Raw genomic sequence first — 20,749 nt, forward strand, 5'->3', positions numbered from 1 at the left:
ATAGTGCTGGATATGATTAAAAAAAAGGTGTCTACTAGGAGTCAACACGCTCAAAACGGTCAATCAGAGCCATAACCAGCTCTTACTTTTCAGTGGGCATCTGATCGTACAGTCTCCCCATCCCCATGAGTATATCAAAGGCTGATTTCTGGTCCGTTGAAGGCTGAATATCAGCATCTCGCAGGGAAACTTTGACATACTTGGCACCAAAATCTTTCAATACAAACAGCGGTGTACAACTTTCGATGGAAACAAAATCGGCACGATCAAGAGTAGCCTGCGAATCATCCCTGCTGCTGCACCGAATTGATGCAATCGTTCGACCAGAATATTTGTCGTCAAGATGTTGCATGATTAAATCACCAATACAGTCTCTCAAATTTATACCGCTGACATACTTCTTAACAATCACTTTCGCCCCAGAAACCACAGTCACTCTGAACCACACTGCCATGACCGAAGACGACTGCGAAGCTCTACCTCGCAGTTTGGTTAAAGATGACTCGGCATTTTGGCGCGCACGCACAAAATTATATTTTGAAAATAAATGCCGACGTTTACATTTCGGGTTTTGAAACTTTTGCACCTTCGGCAGAAAATGTACAAATATAAAAGGCTAAAAATGTGTTTTATATTTATATTTCATTTCGGCAAATATACCGTCGGCGGATCCGTAAACCAAGTTATAAAATAACTAAGGCCTAAGTTGGAACTTTTTGGCCTAAATGCAAAACATTACATTTGGCGCAAACCCAACACAGCACATCACCCAAAGAACACCATCCCTACTGTGAAGCATGGTGGTAGGAGCATCATGTTATGGGGATGTTTTTCATCAGCAGGGACTGGGGCACTTGCCAGGATAGAAAGGAAAATGGATGGAGCAAAATACAGAAAAATCTTCGAGGAAAACCTGCTGCCCTCTGCAAGAAAGCTGAAGTTGGAACGGAAGTTCACCTTTCAGCATGACAACGACCAGAAGTACACAGCCAAAGCTACACTGGAGTGGCAAAGAGATTAAAAAAACGATAAATGTCCTTGAAAAAGAGCCCTGACCTAAACCAATTAAAAATCTGTGGCATGACTTGAAGATTGCTGTCCATCAACGTTCCTCAAGCAGCTTGACTGAGCTTGAACAGTTTTGGCCAGAAGAATTGGTAAATATTGCCCAAATCAAGGTGTGAAAAGTTGGTAGAAACCTTCCCCAAAACTGACAGCTGTAATTGCTGTTAAAGGTTCTTCCACCAAGTATTAACTCAGAGGGGTGTTCACTTAATTATCCAACCAATATGTTCTATTGTTCTAGTTTTGTATTTTTCATTAATTTTCTGAAATTTGTAGAATTTGTTTTTCACTTGAGAGTTGTGGGTTCTGATGTGTAAGTGAAGGTGGAAAAAGTCTCATTTAATGCAATTTCTTTCCAGGATATAAGGTAACAAAAGGTAAAAAAAAATTGAAAGGGGGTATAGACTTCCTATCAGCACTGCATGTATGTATGTATGTGTGTATGTATGTATATAAGTATGTATGAATGTATGTATGAATGTATGTATGTGTGTATGTATGTCTGCATATATGTATGTATGAATGTAAGTATGTATGTATGCATGTATGAATGTATTATGTCTGTATGTATGTCTGCATATATGAATGTATGAATGTATGTATGTGTGTATGTGTGTATGTGTGTCTATGAATGTCTGCATGTATGTATGAATGTGTGTATGTATGTCTGCATATATGTATGTATGAATGTGTGTATGTATGTCTGCATATATGTATGTATATATGTGTGTATGTATGTATGTATATCTGCATGTATGTATGTATGTATGTGTGAGTATGAATGTATGTATGTCTGCATATAAGTATGTATTTATGTGTGTATGTATGCATGTATGTATGTTTTTTGGTATGTATGTATGTATGTGTGTATGTACGTATGTATGCATGTACATATGTGTGTATATGTATGTATGTATGTGTGTAAGTATGTATGTATATATGTGTGTGAGTATGAATGTATGTGTGTATGTGTATACGAATGTATGTGTGTATGTATGAATGTATGTCTGTATGTATGTATGTGTGTGAGTATGAATGTATGTGTGTATGTATGCATGTATGTATATTTTTTCTGCATGTGTGTATGTATGTGTGTATGTATGTATGAATATATGTATGTGTGTACGTGTGAATGTGTGAATGTATATGTGTATGTACGTATGTACGTGTATATGTATGTATGTATGTGTGTTTGTATGTATGTATGAATCTATGTATGTCTGCATGCATGTCTGCATGTCTGCATATATGTATGTATGTGTGTATGCATGTATGTATATCTGCATGTATGTGTGTATGTATGAATGAATGTACGTTTGTGTGTATATGTATGTATGTATGTGTGTGAGTATGAATGCATGTCTCCATATATGTATGTATGTGTGTATGTATGCATGTATGTATGTATATCTGCATGTATGTGTGTGTGTATATGTGTGTGTATATGTACGTATGTGTGCATGTATGTGAGTATGAATGTATGCATGTCTGCATATATGTATGTATGTGTGTGTATGTATGTATGAATGTATGTGTGTATGTGTGTGAGTATGAATGTATGTGTGTATGTGTGTTTGTATGAATGTATGTATGTGTGTATGTGTGTACGAATGTATGTGTGTATGTATGAATGTATGAATGTATGTATGTCTGCATATATGTATGTATGCATGTCTGCATATATGTATGTGTGAGTATGAATGTATGTATGTATGCATGTATGTTTTTTCTGCATGTATGTATGTATGTATGCATGTATGTGTGTGTGTACGTATGTATGTATGTATGAATATATGTATGTGTGAATGTATGTGTGTATGCATGTATATATATGTATATATATATATATATATATATATATATGTATATATATGTATATATATGTATATATATATATATATATATATATATATATATATATATACATATATATATATATATATATATATATATATATATATATATATATATACATATATATATATATATATATATATATATATATATATATATATATGTGTATTCGTGTATGTATGTATGTGTGTGTGCATCATCTACTCCTCTGAGAGGATTTGACATAGAAAGCCGACACTTTCAGCAGTTAATGAGATGAGGGAATCCTGAAGTTTTGCATGTGCAAGTTTCATTTGATTCCATCAAGTTTTAAGGAATATCTTCTTTTTTGACCATCCTGGCATTTTCTTCATTTGGGGGAGGAGTGGGCGGTGCAATTGGAATTATCCGGGCTATATAACCGCAATGTATTATTTATGCACACAAGCAGTATGCACGTTTTTGCTTCATATACTTAACTTGGTTTCATATAATTTTCGGGAGCAATCAACACCACGCAGTCTATCACCTATACACCGCCAAAACAAATGGATGCATCAGAAGAACGTGTTGCACGCTTGGAACAAGATCGCCCGTCGGGTGGGTACTTTGCTATGGTATAAATAATCATAAAGAAAATAACATGACCCCTCCTCCCGCACCCCCCTCTCCTCCCGCACCTCCCTCTCCCCCGGTGGCTCCTGTCGGGAGTGGGTGGTTCTAGTCATTATAATTATTAGTACGTGTCCGTACGTGCGTGCCCGTACGTGCAAAAAAAAAATATATATACATATATTAAAAAAAAAACTTTCAAACCACGAGCCAGAAAGAACCACACAGGCCGTTCCTTCGCTCTCGCGTGCCCGTACGTGCAACCCCCCCCCCCCCCCCAAAATTCAAACCGCGACCAAGAAAACCCCACAGGCCGTTCCTTCACTCTCGTAAATGACGACTGGATTGGGGCATTGTGTTTATCTATAAATGCGCATAAGAAATCGAGAAATTATTTGAATACAGTGAGTCATCACTATCCGGAAGTGGTGCGTGTGTGTCCGTACGGAATGTTCACATGCATTCCACGAATTATCGCTTGTATTGAAGTAACAACTGCTGTGATACTTACACACACAGAGTTAATTAAAATCCAAATTAAAATCAAGTTTACCTCCCTGTCTTTGCTTGTCATGACATTCGCTGCCATTGACCATTGCCACTCCAACGCCACGGGAACTAAGGCACCGATCCCCATCGTAACCAGCACGTGATGTCATCGTCGGCCGGCCGCGCACCGGCCTACGCAGCAACGTGTCCTTTCATTGGTTGGTAAATAAATGGCCATAACTTGGGAACCACTTGTCCGATTAATATCAAACCTTGAAAAGGCACATCCTCAGGGCCCCAGAAATATACTTGGTAAGTTTCAATTAGATCAGACCAGTGGTTGTCAAGAAACAGCAGTCACACACACACACACACACACACACACACACACACACACACACACACACACACACACACACACACACACACACACACACACACACACACACACACACACATTGCTGGAATTATCGATAGACTAGTGCATGCCCGTAGGTGCAAACAAAACAAAACAAAAAACTTTCAAAACGCATGCCAGAAACAACTACACAGGCCGTTCCTTCGCTCTCACGTGCCCGTACGTGCGTGGCCGTACATGCAAAAAAAAAACTTTCAAACCGCGTGCCAGAAACAACAACCACACAGGCCGTTCCTTCGCTCTCGTAAATGACGACTGGATTGGGGCATTGTGTTTAAGAAAGTACAGAAATCGAGAAACAAAGAATACAGTAAGTCGATAAATCGAGAAAGAATACAGTAATCGTCACTCACTGGATTGGGGTATTGGGTTTAAGAAAATCGAGAAAGTACAGAAATCGAGAAAAAGAATCGAGAAAGAATACAGTAATCGTCACTATCCGGAAGTGAAGTCCTCACTGTCCGGAAGTTCACATATGGCAGTTACGATTATTCGCAATTTAGTTTTAATGGCCAATTATTCAATTAGCGCCAACGTATTTTGCCTTTTATCGCAAGGAAAAAACACAAAGAGAAGAGGAAAGAGGAGAAAAAAAAACGTGAAAAAAATAATTTACTTCCTGCTTCGGAGCATACCAGCACTCTGATGTTACCGAAATTTATGCACCGTCTAATATGAAAACGATCATAACTTGGGGCATAGTGTTTATCTATAAATGCGCATAAGAAATCGAGAAATTATTAGAATACACGAAGTCATCACTCTCCGGAAGCCCGTACGTTGTAACCCGTAATGGGGAACGCGGCTGAGCTTCCCTTCCCCCATCGGCCACGCCCACGCAACGTGTCTTGTCATTGGTTGGTAAATAAACGGCCATAACTTGGGAAGCACTTGTCTGCTTAATATCAAACCTTGAAAAGGCATATCCTCAGGTCCCCAGCAATATATCTGGCAAGTTTCAATTAGATCGGACCAGAGGTTGTCGAGAAACAGCGGTCACACACACACACACACACACACACACACACACACACACACACACATTGCTGGAATTATAGATAGATTGTATCCAATACTAATTACAGCTTAGGTATTCAATAAATGTTAGACAGGAAAAGACCATTTGGTGTACCATACCGATGTTACATGTCCAAAGAAATTATTCATTTTCTGCACTTACATGTTTGCTTCATGTCTGTATCCCCGATACCCTAAATTTATGAATTGTTATTTTTCATCCAAGTCCTAAAACTATAAATCCAGGATTTAGTTGAACATAGCACTAGCACCAAGGCCTGGTTAACACAGAACGTCTTAAATCCACAAGTAAATTCAGGGAAGACGTTCAGCTTCAGATGCAGCACCTCCTGCTGCCACTGAACATTAAAAAAATAATAAATTATGATCGTTTATTTTGTGTTTTCATTCAACATTTATATCTCGATATAACAGGAATTATTGGTGGCGTTGGGGATACCGGGTTTCCCGGGGAACGTGGAGATGAAGGTAAGAATGGCTTTTTAAACACCTGTTTTTAGCCGGCTGGTTCGCGAACTTGCACACTATTTTTAACTGCCAGGTTGGTAGAAAACGAAAAATGATTTGCAAGATGATTTCGCAGGTGATTGTTTGGTGAAGGTACATACAGTAGCTGGTTAATTAATAAGTTATCTTGCAAAATAGTTGACTATGGTTATTTGTAACTCGATTTTAGTATTGCTAAAGGTTGGCTATTTGAAATGCAGGCTCTCACCTGTTTAACTCACTGTTTGGTTAGTTCAGGAATTGTCCCCTGGCCATCTGATCGGCTAGCTTGATAGTTAAAAGTATCAATAATGCTTGTACCTCTCATTCGCTCATTCATCATATTGCATACTACTATTGCATACATCATATTGCATACATCATATTGCATACTACTATTACATTCATCATATTGCATACTACTATTGCATACATCATATTGCATATCATCTGACCAGTTTTCTCATTTCACTCGGTGTGAGAAGCCCACCATGAACGGTGTGTACAATTATCTGCCGACAGGCACAAACTGTGAATGCACAAACCTGGACAAGGTCGTCGAACAGATGCACCAGAGCGTGATGCAAATGGGCAAAGACCTGCAGCTCATCAAGAGCGGTGTGTACTTACAAGCATTCTTCAGAGGCATGATTATAGTTGTTATGTTGTTTGTAATGTTGTGTGAGTGTGAGTCAGCCACCTTCACATCTGGAACATAAAGTAGAGCAATATATATATATATATATATATATATATATATATATATATATATATATATATATATATATATATATATATGTGTGTGTGTGTGTGTGTGTGTGTGTGTGTGTGTGTGTGTGTGTGTGTGTGTGTGTGTGTGTATAAAATTGAACGAATATGCTTTCTGCCAATTTCATCGCAAATACAGCTTTTGTAATTGCTGAACCTTCTCTCACTGGCACAGCACTGGGAGTCCGTGAAGTCTATGGCCGAAGCTATGTGTTTGTCGCGGAAAGTAGAGCATGGTCTGAAGCACAAGATGATTGCAGGAAGCGTGGAGGTCACATAGCCACGCCACGCCATCCCACAGCTAACGCTGCCCTTGCCTCATTTTTGTACGGAAAAGTCGCTGTTCTACGCCTCGGCCTGCAGGCCGCTCTTGACCCAAGCAACGCAACCAAGCGGTATTTCCTTCTCGGCGATGGCTCTGCCGCCACATTTGAGAAATGGCGGCCAGGTGAACCCAATAACGCGGCTGGAAATGAGGGCTGTGTGGATCTCTCTGCAGACGGACACTGGAATGATGTGGAATGTCAGCAGGAAGTGTATTACGCCTGTGAATTCAGCGGGAATCAGAGAAACAACATGCACCGCTACAAACGTTGATTTCCCCCATTTTTATAATCACCATTCCCAACATTCCTATGGAGTTTCACATCATTTTCAATCTTGAGACAGAAAACAAGCTCCACATTGAAAACCAGGGGTGTATTCTGTTAGCATGCGGCTTGTAACTGCTTAACTAGTGGCCTGTTTGATTCAAAGCGCTCAGCCAGCACTCCAATGTAACTGAGCACTCGGAACCGCTTAACAACATGGCGGTCTCCATTAACAACATGGCGGTCTCCATTAACAACATGGCGGTCTCCATTTACAACATGGTGGTCTCCATGTAAGCAATACTATTGTGATACTTGAACAAATGCTCTCCGGGCCATCGTTTTCAGTTTTACTTGATCCCCTTGTGATAACTTCCCCAAACGAATTTACTGTGTTAGCAGCGGCTACAGAGTACGAGGAAGAGGGCAATAAAGATAAATAAATGGAGGATGAGGAGGAGAAACCTCCTGCCAAGTTTATCTATGGACCTACCATTGTGCATTTTGGGGAAAGGGGGGCGGGGGTGGTGTTGCATGTTTGTATATCTTGAAGAATTAGGTTTCAAGAACATGAAACCAAATGTGTGTGAAATGCACATTTCAATAATATTGTGAATATATATATATATATATATATATATATATATATATATATATATATATATATATATATATATATATATATATATATATATATATATATATATATATATATATATATATATATATATAACAGGGGTGTGCCTCTGAAACATTTCATTCATTGGAGTATTGTTTTGAATCTGACTACGGCAGCCATTTTTCTAACATTGCGAGGTGCCTCTCTTAATTGCTTAGTCCACTTGCCGAGCGGCTTACAAAGCGGTTAATATGGAACAGCTGGCTTGGAAAGCTATAGCAAACTGCTTGCGAACTGAACACACCCAAGCTCTCTGTGATGACACCATCATGCTTACATCATGTTTGTATTGAATTTGATATTTTGAGTACTGTAGAACATGAATCGGAACACGAACCTGCAGTTTAGCCCTGATTTGTTTCAGTTTAGTTTCGCCCTGAATTTGGCAAATTGTACGGAATCTCATCCCACGTGAGCATTCGCACAGACGAGCACGGAATTGTTTCAGTCTATCTGACTGGCAGTGAAACAACATTTAAAATCATTCCAAACAGGAAACTTACTGTTTGTAGGGACATCATGAAGGACACAAACAACAGGCACAAAAACTAATTTAACAGGTTAAATAAGGTGGTGTGAAAGATGGTGCAGTAATGGCGGTAAACTTTTTTTCTTAAGTTTTTTTTTTTTTTTCGTACAGCCTTTAAAACTTTTATCAATCAAAAAATTTAACTCTGCAGAACACAAGTCGCCCATTTGTTACTTCCAAAATCCTGCAGTTTAGCAGTACTGTCGATCCGGATATTCGCAGATTCACTATTTGTGGACCCTGCGTAAAATGTGACCTGCTTCTATATTCGCTGCCTCTACTTCACATATTCGTAGTTTTAATCGTGGTTTTTCGTGGGCATATTCGTGGTTTTTCACGGGCGTATTCATAGTTTCTTCATAATGTCGCGTTATTTTCGCGGGTTTTCATGGGATTTTTGATTTTCCCTTATGAATCACGAACTGCCGGGAACATATCCCCCATTTCCCCATTGAAACAATGCCCCGATATTCACGTATTCGACATTCGCGGCATTTTCCAGGAACGTATCCTCCGCGAATGCCCCCAACAGTAGTTGGACAAAATTTTATGCCATCTCGACCAATCAAATTTACCGCTTGCGCTCACAGCATTGGGGAATATCACGATTCATACAATTTGGTGGCTCATAGGAAATATAGATCATGCTTGGAAATGCAAAACAAGAGTTGAAAAACCCTTCTCATGTACTTTTCTTTCAAGACTGTGTGGAGTAAGGTGTTCTATGAACTCTCGAGTTTCGTGAATGATAGCAACAGGACGTTGACTTCGGAAGTAAGGAGAAACTGACGGGTGTTAACTCTTCGTCGGTTTTGGTGTTAATTCTTTGTCGGGGTTTCTCCAACGAAGGGTTAACACTCAAAACGTTAGACTATTCTGGCTTCCAAAAGCGGTTAGCATATCTCAACCAACGTCCTGTTGATTACATCCATTGTTCTTCCTGTCTACCGACGCAGGTTGACACGAGCCTTCACTTGCAAGACGAGTTGTTTATTCTGTACTTTTGTTATGTTTATATTTTATCAGCTGTTTTTGAAAGAGTATTTACAGTATTTATAAATAGCTAATGTGTGAATCCCAAAACACTTTATCCATTTTGATATTGATCGTCAGTCTGTTCATCAGCAATGTTCTCTGTATGCAGAGCGTTGGTGTTGTCGAAGCAGTATATCAGGAGCAAATACACCAGGTGGTTCACCTTTACTCTTCTCAATGATTACTCTTCTGGAGAGAGGGGGTGGGGGTGGGAGGATGCAGAGGGAGGGGAAGGGGTGGGATGGGAGGTAGTGGGATGAGGGAGGGGAAGCGATGGGGTGGGAGGCAGTGGGACGAGGGAGGGGAAGCGATGGGGTGGGAGTTTGGAGTGGGTGGGGTGGGATGAGGAAGGGGAGGGGAAGGGGTGAGGTGGGAGGCTGGAGGGAGAGGGATGGGCGTGGAAGGAAGAGGGGGAAGGGATGGGGTGGGAGGCAGTGGGATGAGGGAGGGGAAGCGGTGGGGTGGGATTAGGAAGGGGAGGGGAAGTGGTGGGGTGGGAGTCTGGAGGGAGAGGGATGGGCGTGGGAGGAGGCAGGGGGAGGGGAAGGGGTGGGGTGGGAGGCAGTGGGATGAGGGAGGGGAAGCAGTGGAGTGGGAGTTTGGAGGGAGAGGGGTGGGTGTAGGAGGAGGCAGGGGGATGGGATGAGAAGGGGTGGGGTGGGAATCTGGAGGGAGAGGGGTAGCTGTGGGAGGAGGCAGAGGGATGGGAAGGGGTGGGGTGGGAGGCGGTGGGAGAAGGCAGGGGAGGGGTGGGGTGAGGGAAGTGAAGGGCTGGAAGGAGACCTGGTGTTGCCCAGCAACGCCGGTACCTTGGCTAGTACATTAATAAACGTGCCCGCAATGACGTTTTTGTTGGATTACCGGTTTTTTTTTTGCTTTTAAAAATGACCAGTTGGTTCACAACAAATGACAACATGATCTATTACAGAGAGTTGATGGTCCAGAAAAATCAAATCATCGGACCAAACAGTCACACTTCATTTTTCGGAGGGAACATCTATTTATAACGTATGCACAGCGAGGGCAAAATTGAGGAAATGGAAAAGATAAACGAAGTGAAACGATGGAGGCTCTCAGAGGAGAAAGAAAGGATATAGGAGAAGTTATGGGAGTAATTGTGAGAGAAGGGAAATCGTTTTGGGGGGTACATAGGAGAAAAAACCAAGGAGGGAATATTAAGGGAAGGGGTGTATGAACCATCAATCAAGGGGTGGGGGGGGGGGATGTTCAAAAATTCCACCATAATGGTGAACGTAATAAATCGGCTCGAAGGGTCCAATCTTGCCACGTGACACTTGTGTGCATTCATTAGTTTAAACAACCTTTTGTCCTTTACTGATAAACTAATGTCGGTGTAGCTGACATGGACAGTAACTGTCTGGAGGTATGTGCACTCACCTTTGAACTGTCTAGCGAGGTTCGAATCTCGACCCAACTATAAACTGTCACCTTAATGTTTCGTGTGTGTGTGTGTGTGTATGTGTGTGTGTGTGTGTGTGTGTGTGTGTGTGTGTGTGTGTGTGTGTGTGTGTGTGTGTGTGTGCCATCCATCGAATGGACGTTAAGCTGGGTGTCTCGTTTACTGGTATTAGTTGGTGTGCGTTGAAGGTCCCGCGGTGTTCTTCGTAAGGAGTAGAGTCGGTGAGTTGTCACCTGCATCCAGGTTCATTTACAAATTCCTGCCCTAACTAATGCTGGGAAGGCAATGGCAAACCAGCCATTATAACCCTTGCCAAGAAACTGCTTCGGCAATCCTGGACCTGCCTTCGGGGAGAACAGCAGAATATGAATACTGCAGCAAACAAGTGGTCTTTTCTTATTGGAGGTTCCTTGATACCAGGTTACACTTCTTGCTATCTCAGTGTGGTTCCTATCTGGGAAGTAGCTTCTGTGCTCTAAACTAAGTCACCACCAAGTGGTTCACATGTTTCATGTGAATTGCCTTCCTCGGATGCCAAGAGCAACGAATTATATTCATCCTCACGCAGCAGAATCTGCTCATTACTATCCACTAGCAAGTTGCTCGTGTTCTCACCCGGGTAGTGATAGAGAGGGCAAAAACGCAAATGGCATCTTCTGTCATCGAGCTGGCAACCTGGGAGCAACGATTCGCATTTATTGCCACATCTAATGCAATTTCAATGCTCTAATGGCGTTGGGGGTGCTCCATTTGAAACTGTTTGTTTGATATATGTAGCTTTTTGATGCGTTGGGTGCATAATAACTAGAAGGGCACTCTTTGACATCCTGACATCGCCAGATATGCCTCTGTCCACATTATTGAGTCATTATGCATACTTGTACCAAGTTTAATTGAAATTCCTGAACCCAGACTCAAAATATTAAATAATTCTGGCTGCCAGACCAGGATGTGTCCAATGAGGCAAAAATTTAAATGATGACAAGTCTGGAGACGGCGATGGTTCATGAGCAATGTACACGGTTCGCCTTTTTTATTTTTTGACCTTCGAGGGGATGCCATGGGCAAACTGGCGGGAATCAGGAAAAACGTAAATGATGAAAGTTGTAGTACTCGAAGAGCACTACTTGCATACCAACCTTCATTCGAAACAGTTGAAAACACTAGGAGCTCGATGCCCAATTTATTGATTTTTTGACATTTTCTAAGTTCGTGACCTTGTGACCTTGACCATGCGACGAAAATGAAAAATCGAGCTCCGTGGGGCTATGCAGGTGTCATTGGGATAACCAAATACCGAAACCCCTGCCAAATTTGACAAAGCCCCTCGGAGAAGATGCAACTTGAAACCGGCTACCCCCTAAAAACACATGTTTTTTGGGCGTGGCTCCGCTCATAATGGGCGCAACACGCCCATTCTCAGGAAAACACAACTAGATCATGATATAAACCTCCCACCCAAATTTTATCAGGATCGGATCAAAACCCACGGAGCTATGCTCGGGACAGACAGACAGAAAAGCCGGTAGGCGGACATGGGTAGTCGACTACCCAATAGAACCTGACGCAATGGGCCTGTTCGATGGGGGAATGACCTGAGGATTAAGCACAAGAAAATTCATGATTCTCGCTTCAAGGGTTAATGCTGAAGATTGTTTTTTCGTTAAAATACCCCCACATTTAGAGGTTTTTCGGCCGTTGCTAGGCAAGGGAGGGGTCCATAGCAACGGTTCTTTCTCACACATAACTTGGACATACCATGAACCTACCATACCAGTTTCATGTATATCTGACTTATAGTCTCTGAGATATAACGAACTCCGTTTTTTTTATTGTTTCCGACCAGGGTTCATTCAAAGTCTATCTTCTCTGACAGTTTTCATAGGATTCGGCTGGAAATTTTTGACAATATGGCTGAATGTGCTGCCCACAGTTGGTCGTGGCCCGATTTTTGATTTTCGAAAAAATCAAATTTTTATGATTTTTTTCAAAAATTTCAAAGTCCCGTTGCTGGGCAACCAAAGGGGTGTTAGCAACCAGTACCTACGCGGCACAACGAGGTCATAAACTGGTCTACCACCCAAATTTCATCAAAATCGAACAAATGCAAGGGGGTCAAAAACCCCTGACAAACACACACACGGACTGACCGACACCACGACCAACAAATAAGGGTAGATACCCCAAAAAAATTTTAATCGAAATTTTTTTTCGAAATATTTTTTTCCGACTCAATCGACTACCCAACAGACAGACAGACAAGCCGGTAGGCGGACATGGGTAGTCGCCTACCCAATAGAACATGACGCGATGAGCCCGTTCGATGGGGAATGACCTGAGGATTAAGCACAAGAAAATTCATGATTCTCGCTTCAAGGGTTAATGCTGCAGATTGTTTTTTTCGTTAAAATACCCCATTTAGAGGTTTTTCGGCCGTTGCTAGGCAAGGGAGGGGTCCATAGCAACGGTTCTTTCTCACACATAACTAGGACATACCATGAACCTACCATACCAGTTTCATGTAATCTGACTTATAGTCTCTGAGATATTACGAAGTTCGTTTTTTTATTGTTTTCGACCAGGGTTCATTCAAAGTCTATCTTCTCCGACAGTTTTCATAGAATCCGGCTGGAAATTTTTGACAATATGGCTGAATGTCCTGCCCACAGTCGCTCATGGCCCAATTTTTGATTTTCGAAAAAATAATTTTTTTATGATTTTTCAAAAATTTCAAAGTCCCGTTGCTAGGCAACGGTGGTGTCCATAGCAACGGTTCTCATTTGCACACAACTAGGTCATGGTATGAACCTACCAACCAAGTTTCATCGAAATCGCCATTGTATTAACAGAGCACTGGACTGAACAAAGCGACAGACAGACAGACAAACAAACATATCGACGGAAATACTAATAATAAAGGTAGAACAAATTTCAACATTTAAAAAAAAAACAAAAAAAACATTTTTTTCGACTGGATCGACTACCCAACACACACACACCCATAACGAATATAGTGGTCACTTACTGACTCGTGAACCAATATTCCCCATGTCGACTGGATCACAATTGTGACGTTTCACGTTAATTGATGAAGTGTTTTTTATTATCCCACCCCCCGGAGAGAGGGAGTGGGATATTGTAATCGTCCGGTTTGTTTGTTTGTTTGGGTAGTCGATGTAGTTCGTGTTCGGGACATGGTCATCGGTCAAAATTACAAATTTTCCATTATGCATCAAACAAGTGATGCCAGGCACAACAAATCCCGCCCATTTAAGGCATAAAGTTATTTTGGGGATCAAATTTAAATTTGATACATCTTTAACCTGAATGTTGATTATAAGGAATAGAATAAGGAATATTTTAGTCTTAGTTTGAAGTCGATTAAATCATTTTTGACGAAGTTATGAGCGAAAAACGATTTTGACCTTTTCGTGACCTAACATTGACCTTTGACCTAATTGGGCCCAAAAGTGAATGGGGTCGTCCGAGGTTCATTACCCACCTGTGGATACAATTTGACAGTGTTTGAGCCAGCCGTTTTCCCGTAAAGTTGTATTTTCGTAACCATGTTTTAATTTTAATGGAAAATTTGTAATTTTAACCGATGACCATGACCCCAAAATCTTCGGACCCTACCGATCTTCACAAATATCCATTTTTCACTGTAGGAACGGGCAGGATTTTAAGTGACAAATCGAATAAGGTTCACGATAAGCTTAGTTTGAAGTAAATCAGATCATTTATGACGAAGTTATGAGCGAAAAACGATTTTGATCTTTTCGTGACCTTGACCTTGACCTTGACCTTTGATCCAATTGGACCCAAAAGTTAATGGGGTCGTCCAAGGTTCATTGTCCACCTGTGGATTCAATTTGATAGTGTTTGCTAAAGCCGTTTTGCCGTAAAGTTGCTAACAGACAGACAAACAAACAGACAAACAAACCGGACGATTACAATATCCCGGGGCTCCCTCCCTCTGGGGGGCGGGATAAAAAGGTTTGGAATATGCGTGTTTACTATGGAAGACATATATCAAGTCCTTTATTGGCTTTCATTTGACACAAATGACCTTTGACCTTACGTGGCCTTGAAAGGTCAAAATAATTTTACGGTCATAACTTCGTCAAAAATGGTTTAATGACTTCAAACTAAGACTAAAGTATTCCTTATTCTATTCCTTATAATCAGCATTCAGGTTAAGGATTATCAAATTTAAATTTGATCCCCAAAATAACTTTATGCTTTAAATGGGCGGGATTTGTTATGCCTGGCACCACTTGTTTATTCCAGATTTTCGTTCAATCAAATATATCTGCCAGAATATCAAACATTTGTGAACACCCCTGGTATCTCCAAAACTTGGGAAATGTGTGTAAAGTTTCACTTCGCTCTGTTCAGCTGTTTAACATAATATTTTTGAAGGCTTTTATGTCGAAAAAAAAAATGGCTGCCGAACCCGATGACGTCATCAATTCCCCCCCCCCCCCGTATAATTTAGTCCAAGATGACCCTCAAAAAAATTTCATACTGATTGGATAAAGCGTTCGACATATGCAATTATGACGTCATAACGAAGCCACCTTTGACATCATCCCAAAAATCACTAATTTTCCATGGGGAGTACTGCACATGTGCCACGTTTCAATTTGTTCCACAGAGCGGTTTAGGAGAAAGAGGTCCAAAGTTTTTCCTTTTTTTCCAACGTGGCTGCCACACCACGTGACCTGTGACATCATATTTATCATTAAAACATTCTACGTGAGTAGCTGCACCAATGGTGAAAATTTCTTGTAGATCGGATAACAGAGAACATTAGCAACGGATGGACAGATGGCCAACCCAAAAACATCATTCTTCTGGCAACTTCATCAGCGGAGGCAAAAAGTTTGTGTTGATGTCAAAGCCAGTACACATTGTAAATTGGTTACCATTCCCAAGGAGTTGCCCAAGCTTTGTCCAATAAGCTGAATCCAATGATAATTGAGGTAACACCGGTCAAGGAGCGTATTATGAGACTAAGGAATTATCACTCCTTGGGTGTCAGTTCCCTGGTCTCTGTTTATGCTCCGACTGAGGCGAGTGATCTCACCGTGAAGGATGCATTCTACGCCACGCTCGAGTCTGTGGTTGATCAGTGCCCCAGACGAGATACACTTCTAGTCTTGAGGCATTTCAATGCATCGACTGGAACTGACAGGGATGGTTATGAGACGTGTGTTTGTCCCCATGGGTCAGGAACTATGAACCAGAATAGTACTAAGTTCCTTGACTTTGCAAGAAGTCATGGACTTAGGGTGGCCGGTTCATGGTTTCAGCACCCATAAGCTCATTGCTGGACTTGGTATTCCAATGCTGGTGGTGTGGCAAAGGACATTGATCATGTCCTCGTTGATGGTCGCTGGAGGATGATACAGAACTGCAGGGTCTACCGGAGTGCTCAGTTCCTCAATACTGACCACCGGCTTGTTGTAGCAACTCTGAAGTTGCACCTTAAATCCAGGAGAATGGTACCATCCCAGCCTTGGCTGGATGTTCGCAAGCTCAAGGATGAGAGGATAGCTGAGGAGTTTGCGAACAAGCTGAGTGGAGATTTGGCGGGGTCTGGGTGCTTTGGGGGGTCCTGAAGAGTTGTGGAGTGCCTTCAAGACCACCGTCCTTGATGTTGCCGGTGGATGTCTTGGAACTCACCGTAGGGCAAAGAAGAATTTTGTCTCTCAAGGGACACTGGATACCATTGACCAGAGTCACAGGACCAGGCTGAATGGTAGAGATGAGCTGTTCAGGGAGCTGAGGCGGAAAACTGTACATGCGCTAGGGCTGGACAAGGAGGCCTATGTGCGAGGAATCTGTGAGGGGGTAGAGCAGCACCTGTGGTCAAGGGATTCTCGTCCAGCTTACAGGGGAATTCGCACATTGCGTTCATCCAAGCCCATCCCTCGGTGTACTGCAGTTAGAGCAGAGGATGGTACGCTCTTGACAGAGGAGTCCGAAGTGAAGGCCCGCTGGACCAGTTACTTTGAGAGGTTGTACCAGGCTGATCCACCAGCTGTCGAGTTGGATGTCAGGGGTGTTACAATCCCTGTTGCTGACCCTCCAATCAACTGTGGTCCACCACTGCTTGTGGAATCACAGGCTGCGGCGAACCGGTTGAAATGGGGTAAAGCTCCAGGGATCTGTGGCATCCATGCTGAACTTCTCAAGGCTGGTGGAAATGCTGCACTCGTGTCATTGCATGCAGTTCTGTGCTCTGCTTGGAACACAGGCATCATCCCAAATGAATGGAAGAGGGGCCTTGTTGTTCCTCTCTGGAAAGGGAATGGTGATCGCCAAGACTGCATCAACTACCGAGGGGTGACGCTGCTCTGTGCCGGGCAACGTCTTTGCTTGGATAATCATTGATAGGGTTCACCACCATCTGCTTGAGCACCAGCGTCCAGAGCAGTCAGGCTTTACACTAAAGAGGTCAATGATTGACCGTATCCTTGCTCTTCGGGTCGTCACCGATCGTAGAGGAGAGTTTCGGCAGGGGCTGCTTGCAGCCTTTGTTGATCTGTATAAAGCGTTTGATTCGGTGAATGGGGATGCCCTCTGGAGGATTTTTTTTTGTATACCTCGTCGAGGCTCGTGTGAGAGCAAACACACAATGCACATCAAGGGGGGCATGAGACAAGAGGGGAGGGAGTGGGAAGGACAAAACAGTGGGAAACAGACATTAGGAGATTTGTGGAATGGAGAGGGATGTGACGGGGAACATGGGGAATAGAAGATGGACATTACAGGGACTTTCAGGAAGGAAAACAGGGAATTTGAAGGAGGTGGGCTTGGGTGGATTATCGGGGGTAGAAAAGATCGAGGATTTGGATGGCGGATGATAAGAGGTGGTGGTGAACAGCTTTGTGAAGACCTGGAGGGAAGAATGGGAATGAATAGAGTGAGGGAGTTTATTCTAAAGGAGGGAAAAAAGAGGAATGAAGGAGTGAAGGTGAGCAGTGATTCATGATTTTGGTAGTTTTACCAGAAGGGGGTTGTTGGTGGACCTTGAGCGCCCTGCGGAAATGTGGTGGGGCCAAATCACAGAGAGAGCAGGGGGGGCGAGGCTGGAGAGGAGACGATAGAAGACAGAAAGACCACCGACCAACCTGTGGTGATTGAGTGAGAGGCCCAATGACTCAGCCTCATTGCGGGAGATGCCAATGATCCGAAATGCCTTGGTTTCTACAGCGTGAAGATGAGAAAGGTGGGAGGCAGGAGCACCAGCCCAGAGGGGAGAGCAGTACTCCATCAGGCTGCGGACAAAAGCTTTGTAAGTGGTCAGGTGCTCAGGTGGGCCGATGAAGGACTTTGCATGATCATCCATCCATTAGGACCATACTCTGTGCAGAGCGTTGGTGCCGCCGAAGCAGTCTCCTTGGCTATTGGGAACAATCCTGGACGGGTCGCCACTCCGACACAGTATACCAGCATGCTGGCACTCATTTTGCCAACCTCGGAAGGATGACAGGTAGAGTCAACCCCACCTGGTGTTAATTCAACAGCTGGGCGGGATTTGAACTCAGGACCCTAGGATCCCAAGCCCACTACCCTAACCATTAAGCCAACACCAGGCATACTTTGCATGATGGAGGATGTCGAATCGGTGAGTGGCTTTGGAGGCGAGGTTTGAAATGTGGCTTTCCCAGGAAAGGTCATGGCAGATAGTGAGACCCAGAAGCTTGAAAGAAAGGATTTCTTCCAGAGGATTGTTGAGAAAGTGGATTGTTGGGGGGGTTCTGAACGGTCCTTTTGAAGAGACATAGTGAGAGTGTGAGTTTGTCAGGATTGAAAGACATATTCCACGTGTTGGACCAGTTTGTGATTTTATCCAGATCTACAGTGAGCGAAAAAGCTGATGCTTGCCGGTCTGAGGGATGACCGATGGTAAGGCAGAGGGTGGAGTCATCAGCAAAGAGATAGAAAGGATTTTCCAGAGAGTCGGAGAGATCATTGATGAAAACCAGAAAAAGAACAGGACCCAGAACGCTTCCTTGAGGAACTCCAGCCTGGACAGGAAGAGAGGATGAAGGAACTCCATTTAGGGCCACACAGTGACTGCGACAGGAGAGGAAGTCTGTGAGCCATGAGTGGAAATGGCCTTGGATACCATAGGAAGAGAGTTTGTTGAGCAGGGCAGGGTGCCAGACTGTGTCAAAAGCACGTGATATGCCCAGGGATACGGCTCGGATTTCCTGTCTGGCATTGAGGAGCTCATTCCATTGTTGGGAGAGCAGAAGCAGCATATCCAGGGTAGAGTGACATGGTCAAAAACCAAATTGATGATCGGAAATCAAGCCATTGGAGAAGAGGAAGGATTTGATGTCTGAACCGATGATGGATTCCATAACCATGCTGATGATTGGGAGAAGGCTGATTGGTCTGAAGTTGCAGGGATCTGTTTTTGCACCTTTTTGTGCAAGGCAGTGATGTTTGCTGATTTCCAAGCAGACGGCAGATGACCTTGAGCAAATGAGAGGGGGAGTAGAACAGAGAGAGGGTGAGCAAGAGCAGAAGAGCAGGCTTTGAGGCCACGTGGGTTGATGCCGTCTGGACCGGTTGCAGAATCTGAATCGAGGTTTGACAGCAAGCTCTCCACCTTGTCAGGAGAAAAGGACACAGAGTCCAGGGACAGTTGGGTGTGACTGGGTAATTTGGGTAGAGAAAGTGATGGATGAGTTGAAGAATTCCTAGGATGAGTTGATGTTGGAGAAAGTAACGATAGGAGACCAGTCTATAAGTTTGATGGCTGCTTGGAGACCCTGCCAGTTGGCTTGAGTGAAATGCCAGACTCGACGGCGGTGAGGTGGTTCTATGATAATTGCAAGAGAGATGTCCATTTTGACAAGGACGTGGTCAGAAGAACCGATTGGAGCGAAGGAAGAGCAGGGAAATTTGTCAAAATCAGATCCAGAAGAGATGGAGTACCATTGGTTGAGATCCGAGTCGGGAAGTTGACCAATTGAGTCAGTCCCAATGAGTCGCAGAAAGCTTTTGCTGAGGTGCCATGACAGGTGAGAGAGGTACCCACACCGAGCCAACTGGCATGAGGGCAATTGAAGTTGCCACATATGAGGAAGAGAGAGTTTGGATGAGAAGATAGAAGTTGGTTCATGTTTTCGGATAGTAAGGTGTAGATGGAGTCATCACCGTTAGGTGGACGGTACAGTACACATATAAACATGAGGTGGGAGTGGAGGAGAATCCGTAGCCAGAGGTATTCCTGGGGTTGTGGGGGAGTGAGGGCAGTGCATGGAGAGTGAGGAATAGAGTCTTTGATGAAGAGAGCAACTCTTCCACCAGGACGAGGCTCAGGTCCTGTCATACCGGAGGAGGGAGTAACCAGGGAGAGATACTTGGGAGTCAGACACGTCTTGGGGGAGGAAAGTTTCTGTTAGGCAGATTATGTCTGGTTTGTCAGTGGCAACCTGTATGGAAAGATCTGAAAGGTTTGAGCGAAGGCCCCAGATATTTGAGGTCCACACTTTTAATGAAGAGGGAGGGAAGGAGGCTGTGGCTGCAGGGGGTGGGGGAGGGGAGGGTAGGACAAGGGACGAGGTGGGTAGGTAAGGAGGGTTGTTGAAAGAGTGTGGGGGATTGCAGAATAGCTAGGGGAGCGTGCCGGATGAGGAGGAGAAAAGGCTCTGTGGTACTTTGGGAGAGGGGGACAAGAGAGGGGGAAGAAGGCAGTTGAGGATTTGAGGAGGTGGAGTGAAGAGATGGAGGTGAGAGGGCGAGTGGAAGGAGGCAGCTTTGT

General features: G+C 43.3%; 1 protein-coding gene across 3 annotated transcripts in view; it reads left to right on the plus strand.

The window, feature by feature from the left end:
- COLEC11 (collectin subfamily member 11) overlaps positions 1 to 7,779 on the plus strand; it is a 29,651-nt gene extending 21,872 nt beyond the window's left edge. For all 3 annotated transcript variants that reach the window (XM_085847020.1, XM_085847022.1, XM_085847021.1), the window contains 3 exons: positions 5,870 to 5,923; positions 6,464 to 6,559; positions 6,885 to 7,779. In XM_085847020.1, the coding sequence (XP_085703146.1) occupies positions 5,870 to 5,923; positions 6,464 to 6,559; positions 6,885 to 7,306 (572 nt within the window). In that variant the 3' untranslated portion in view covers positions 7,307 to 7,779. The remainder of the gene's footprint in view (positions 1 to 5,869; positions 5,924 to 6,463; positions 6,560 to 6,884) is intronic.
- The last annotated feature ends 12,970 nt before the right edge of the window (positions 7,780 to 20,749 follow it).

The sequence above is a fragment of the Eptatretus burgeri genome, chromosome 11, assembly GCF_056783735.1.
Source record: "Eptatretus burgeri isolate ZD-2024b chromosome 11, Ebu_testis_v1, whole genome shotgun sequence".
Lineage (NCBI taxonomy): Eukaryota > Metazoa > Chordata > Myxini > Myxiniformes > Myxinidae > Eptatretus > Eptatretus burgeri.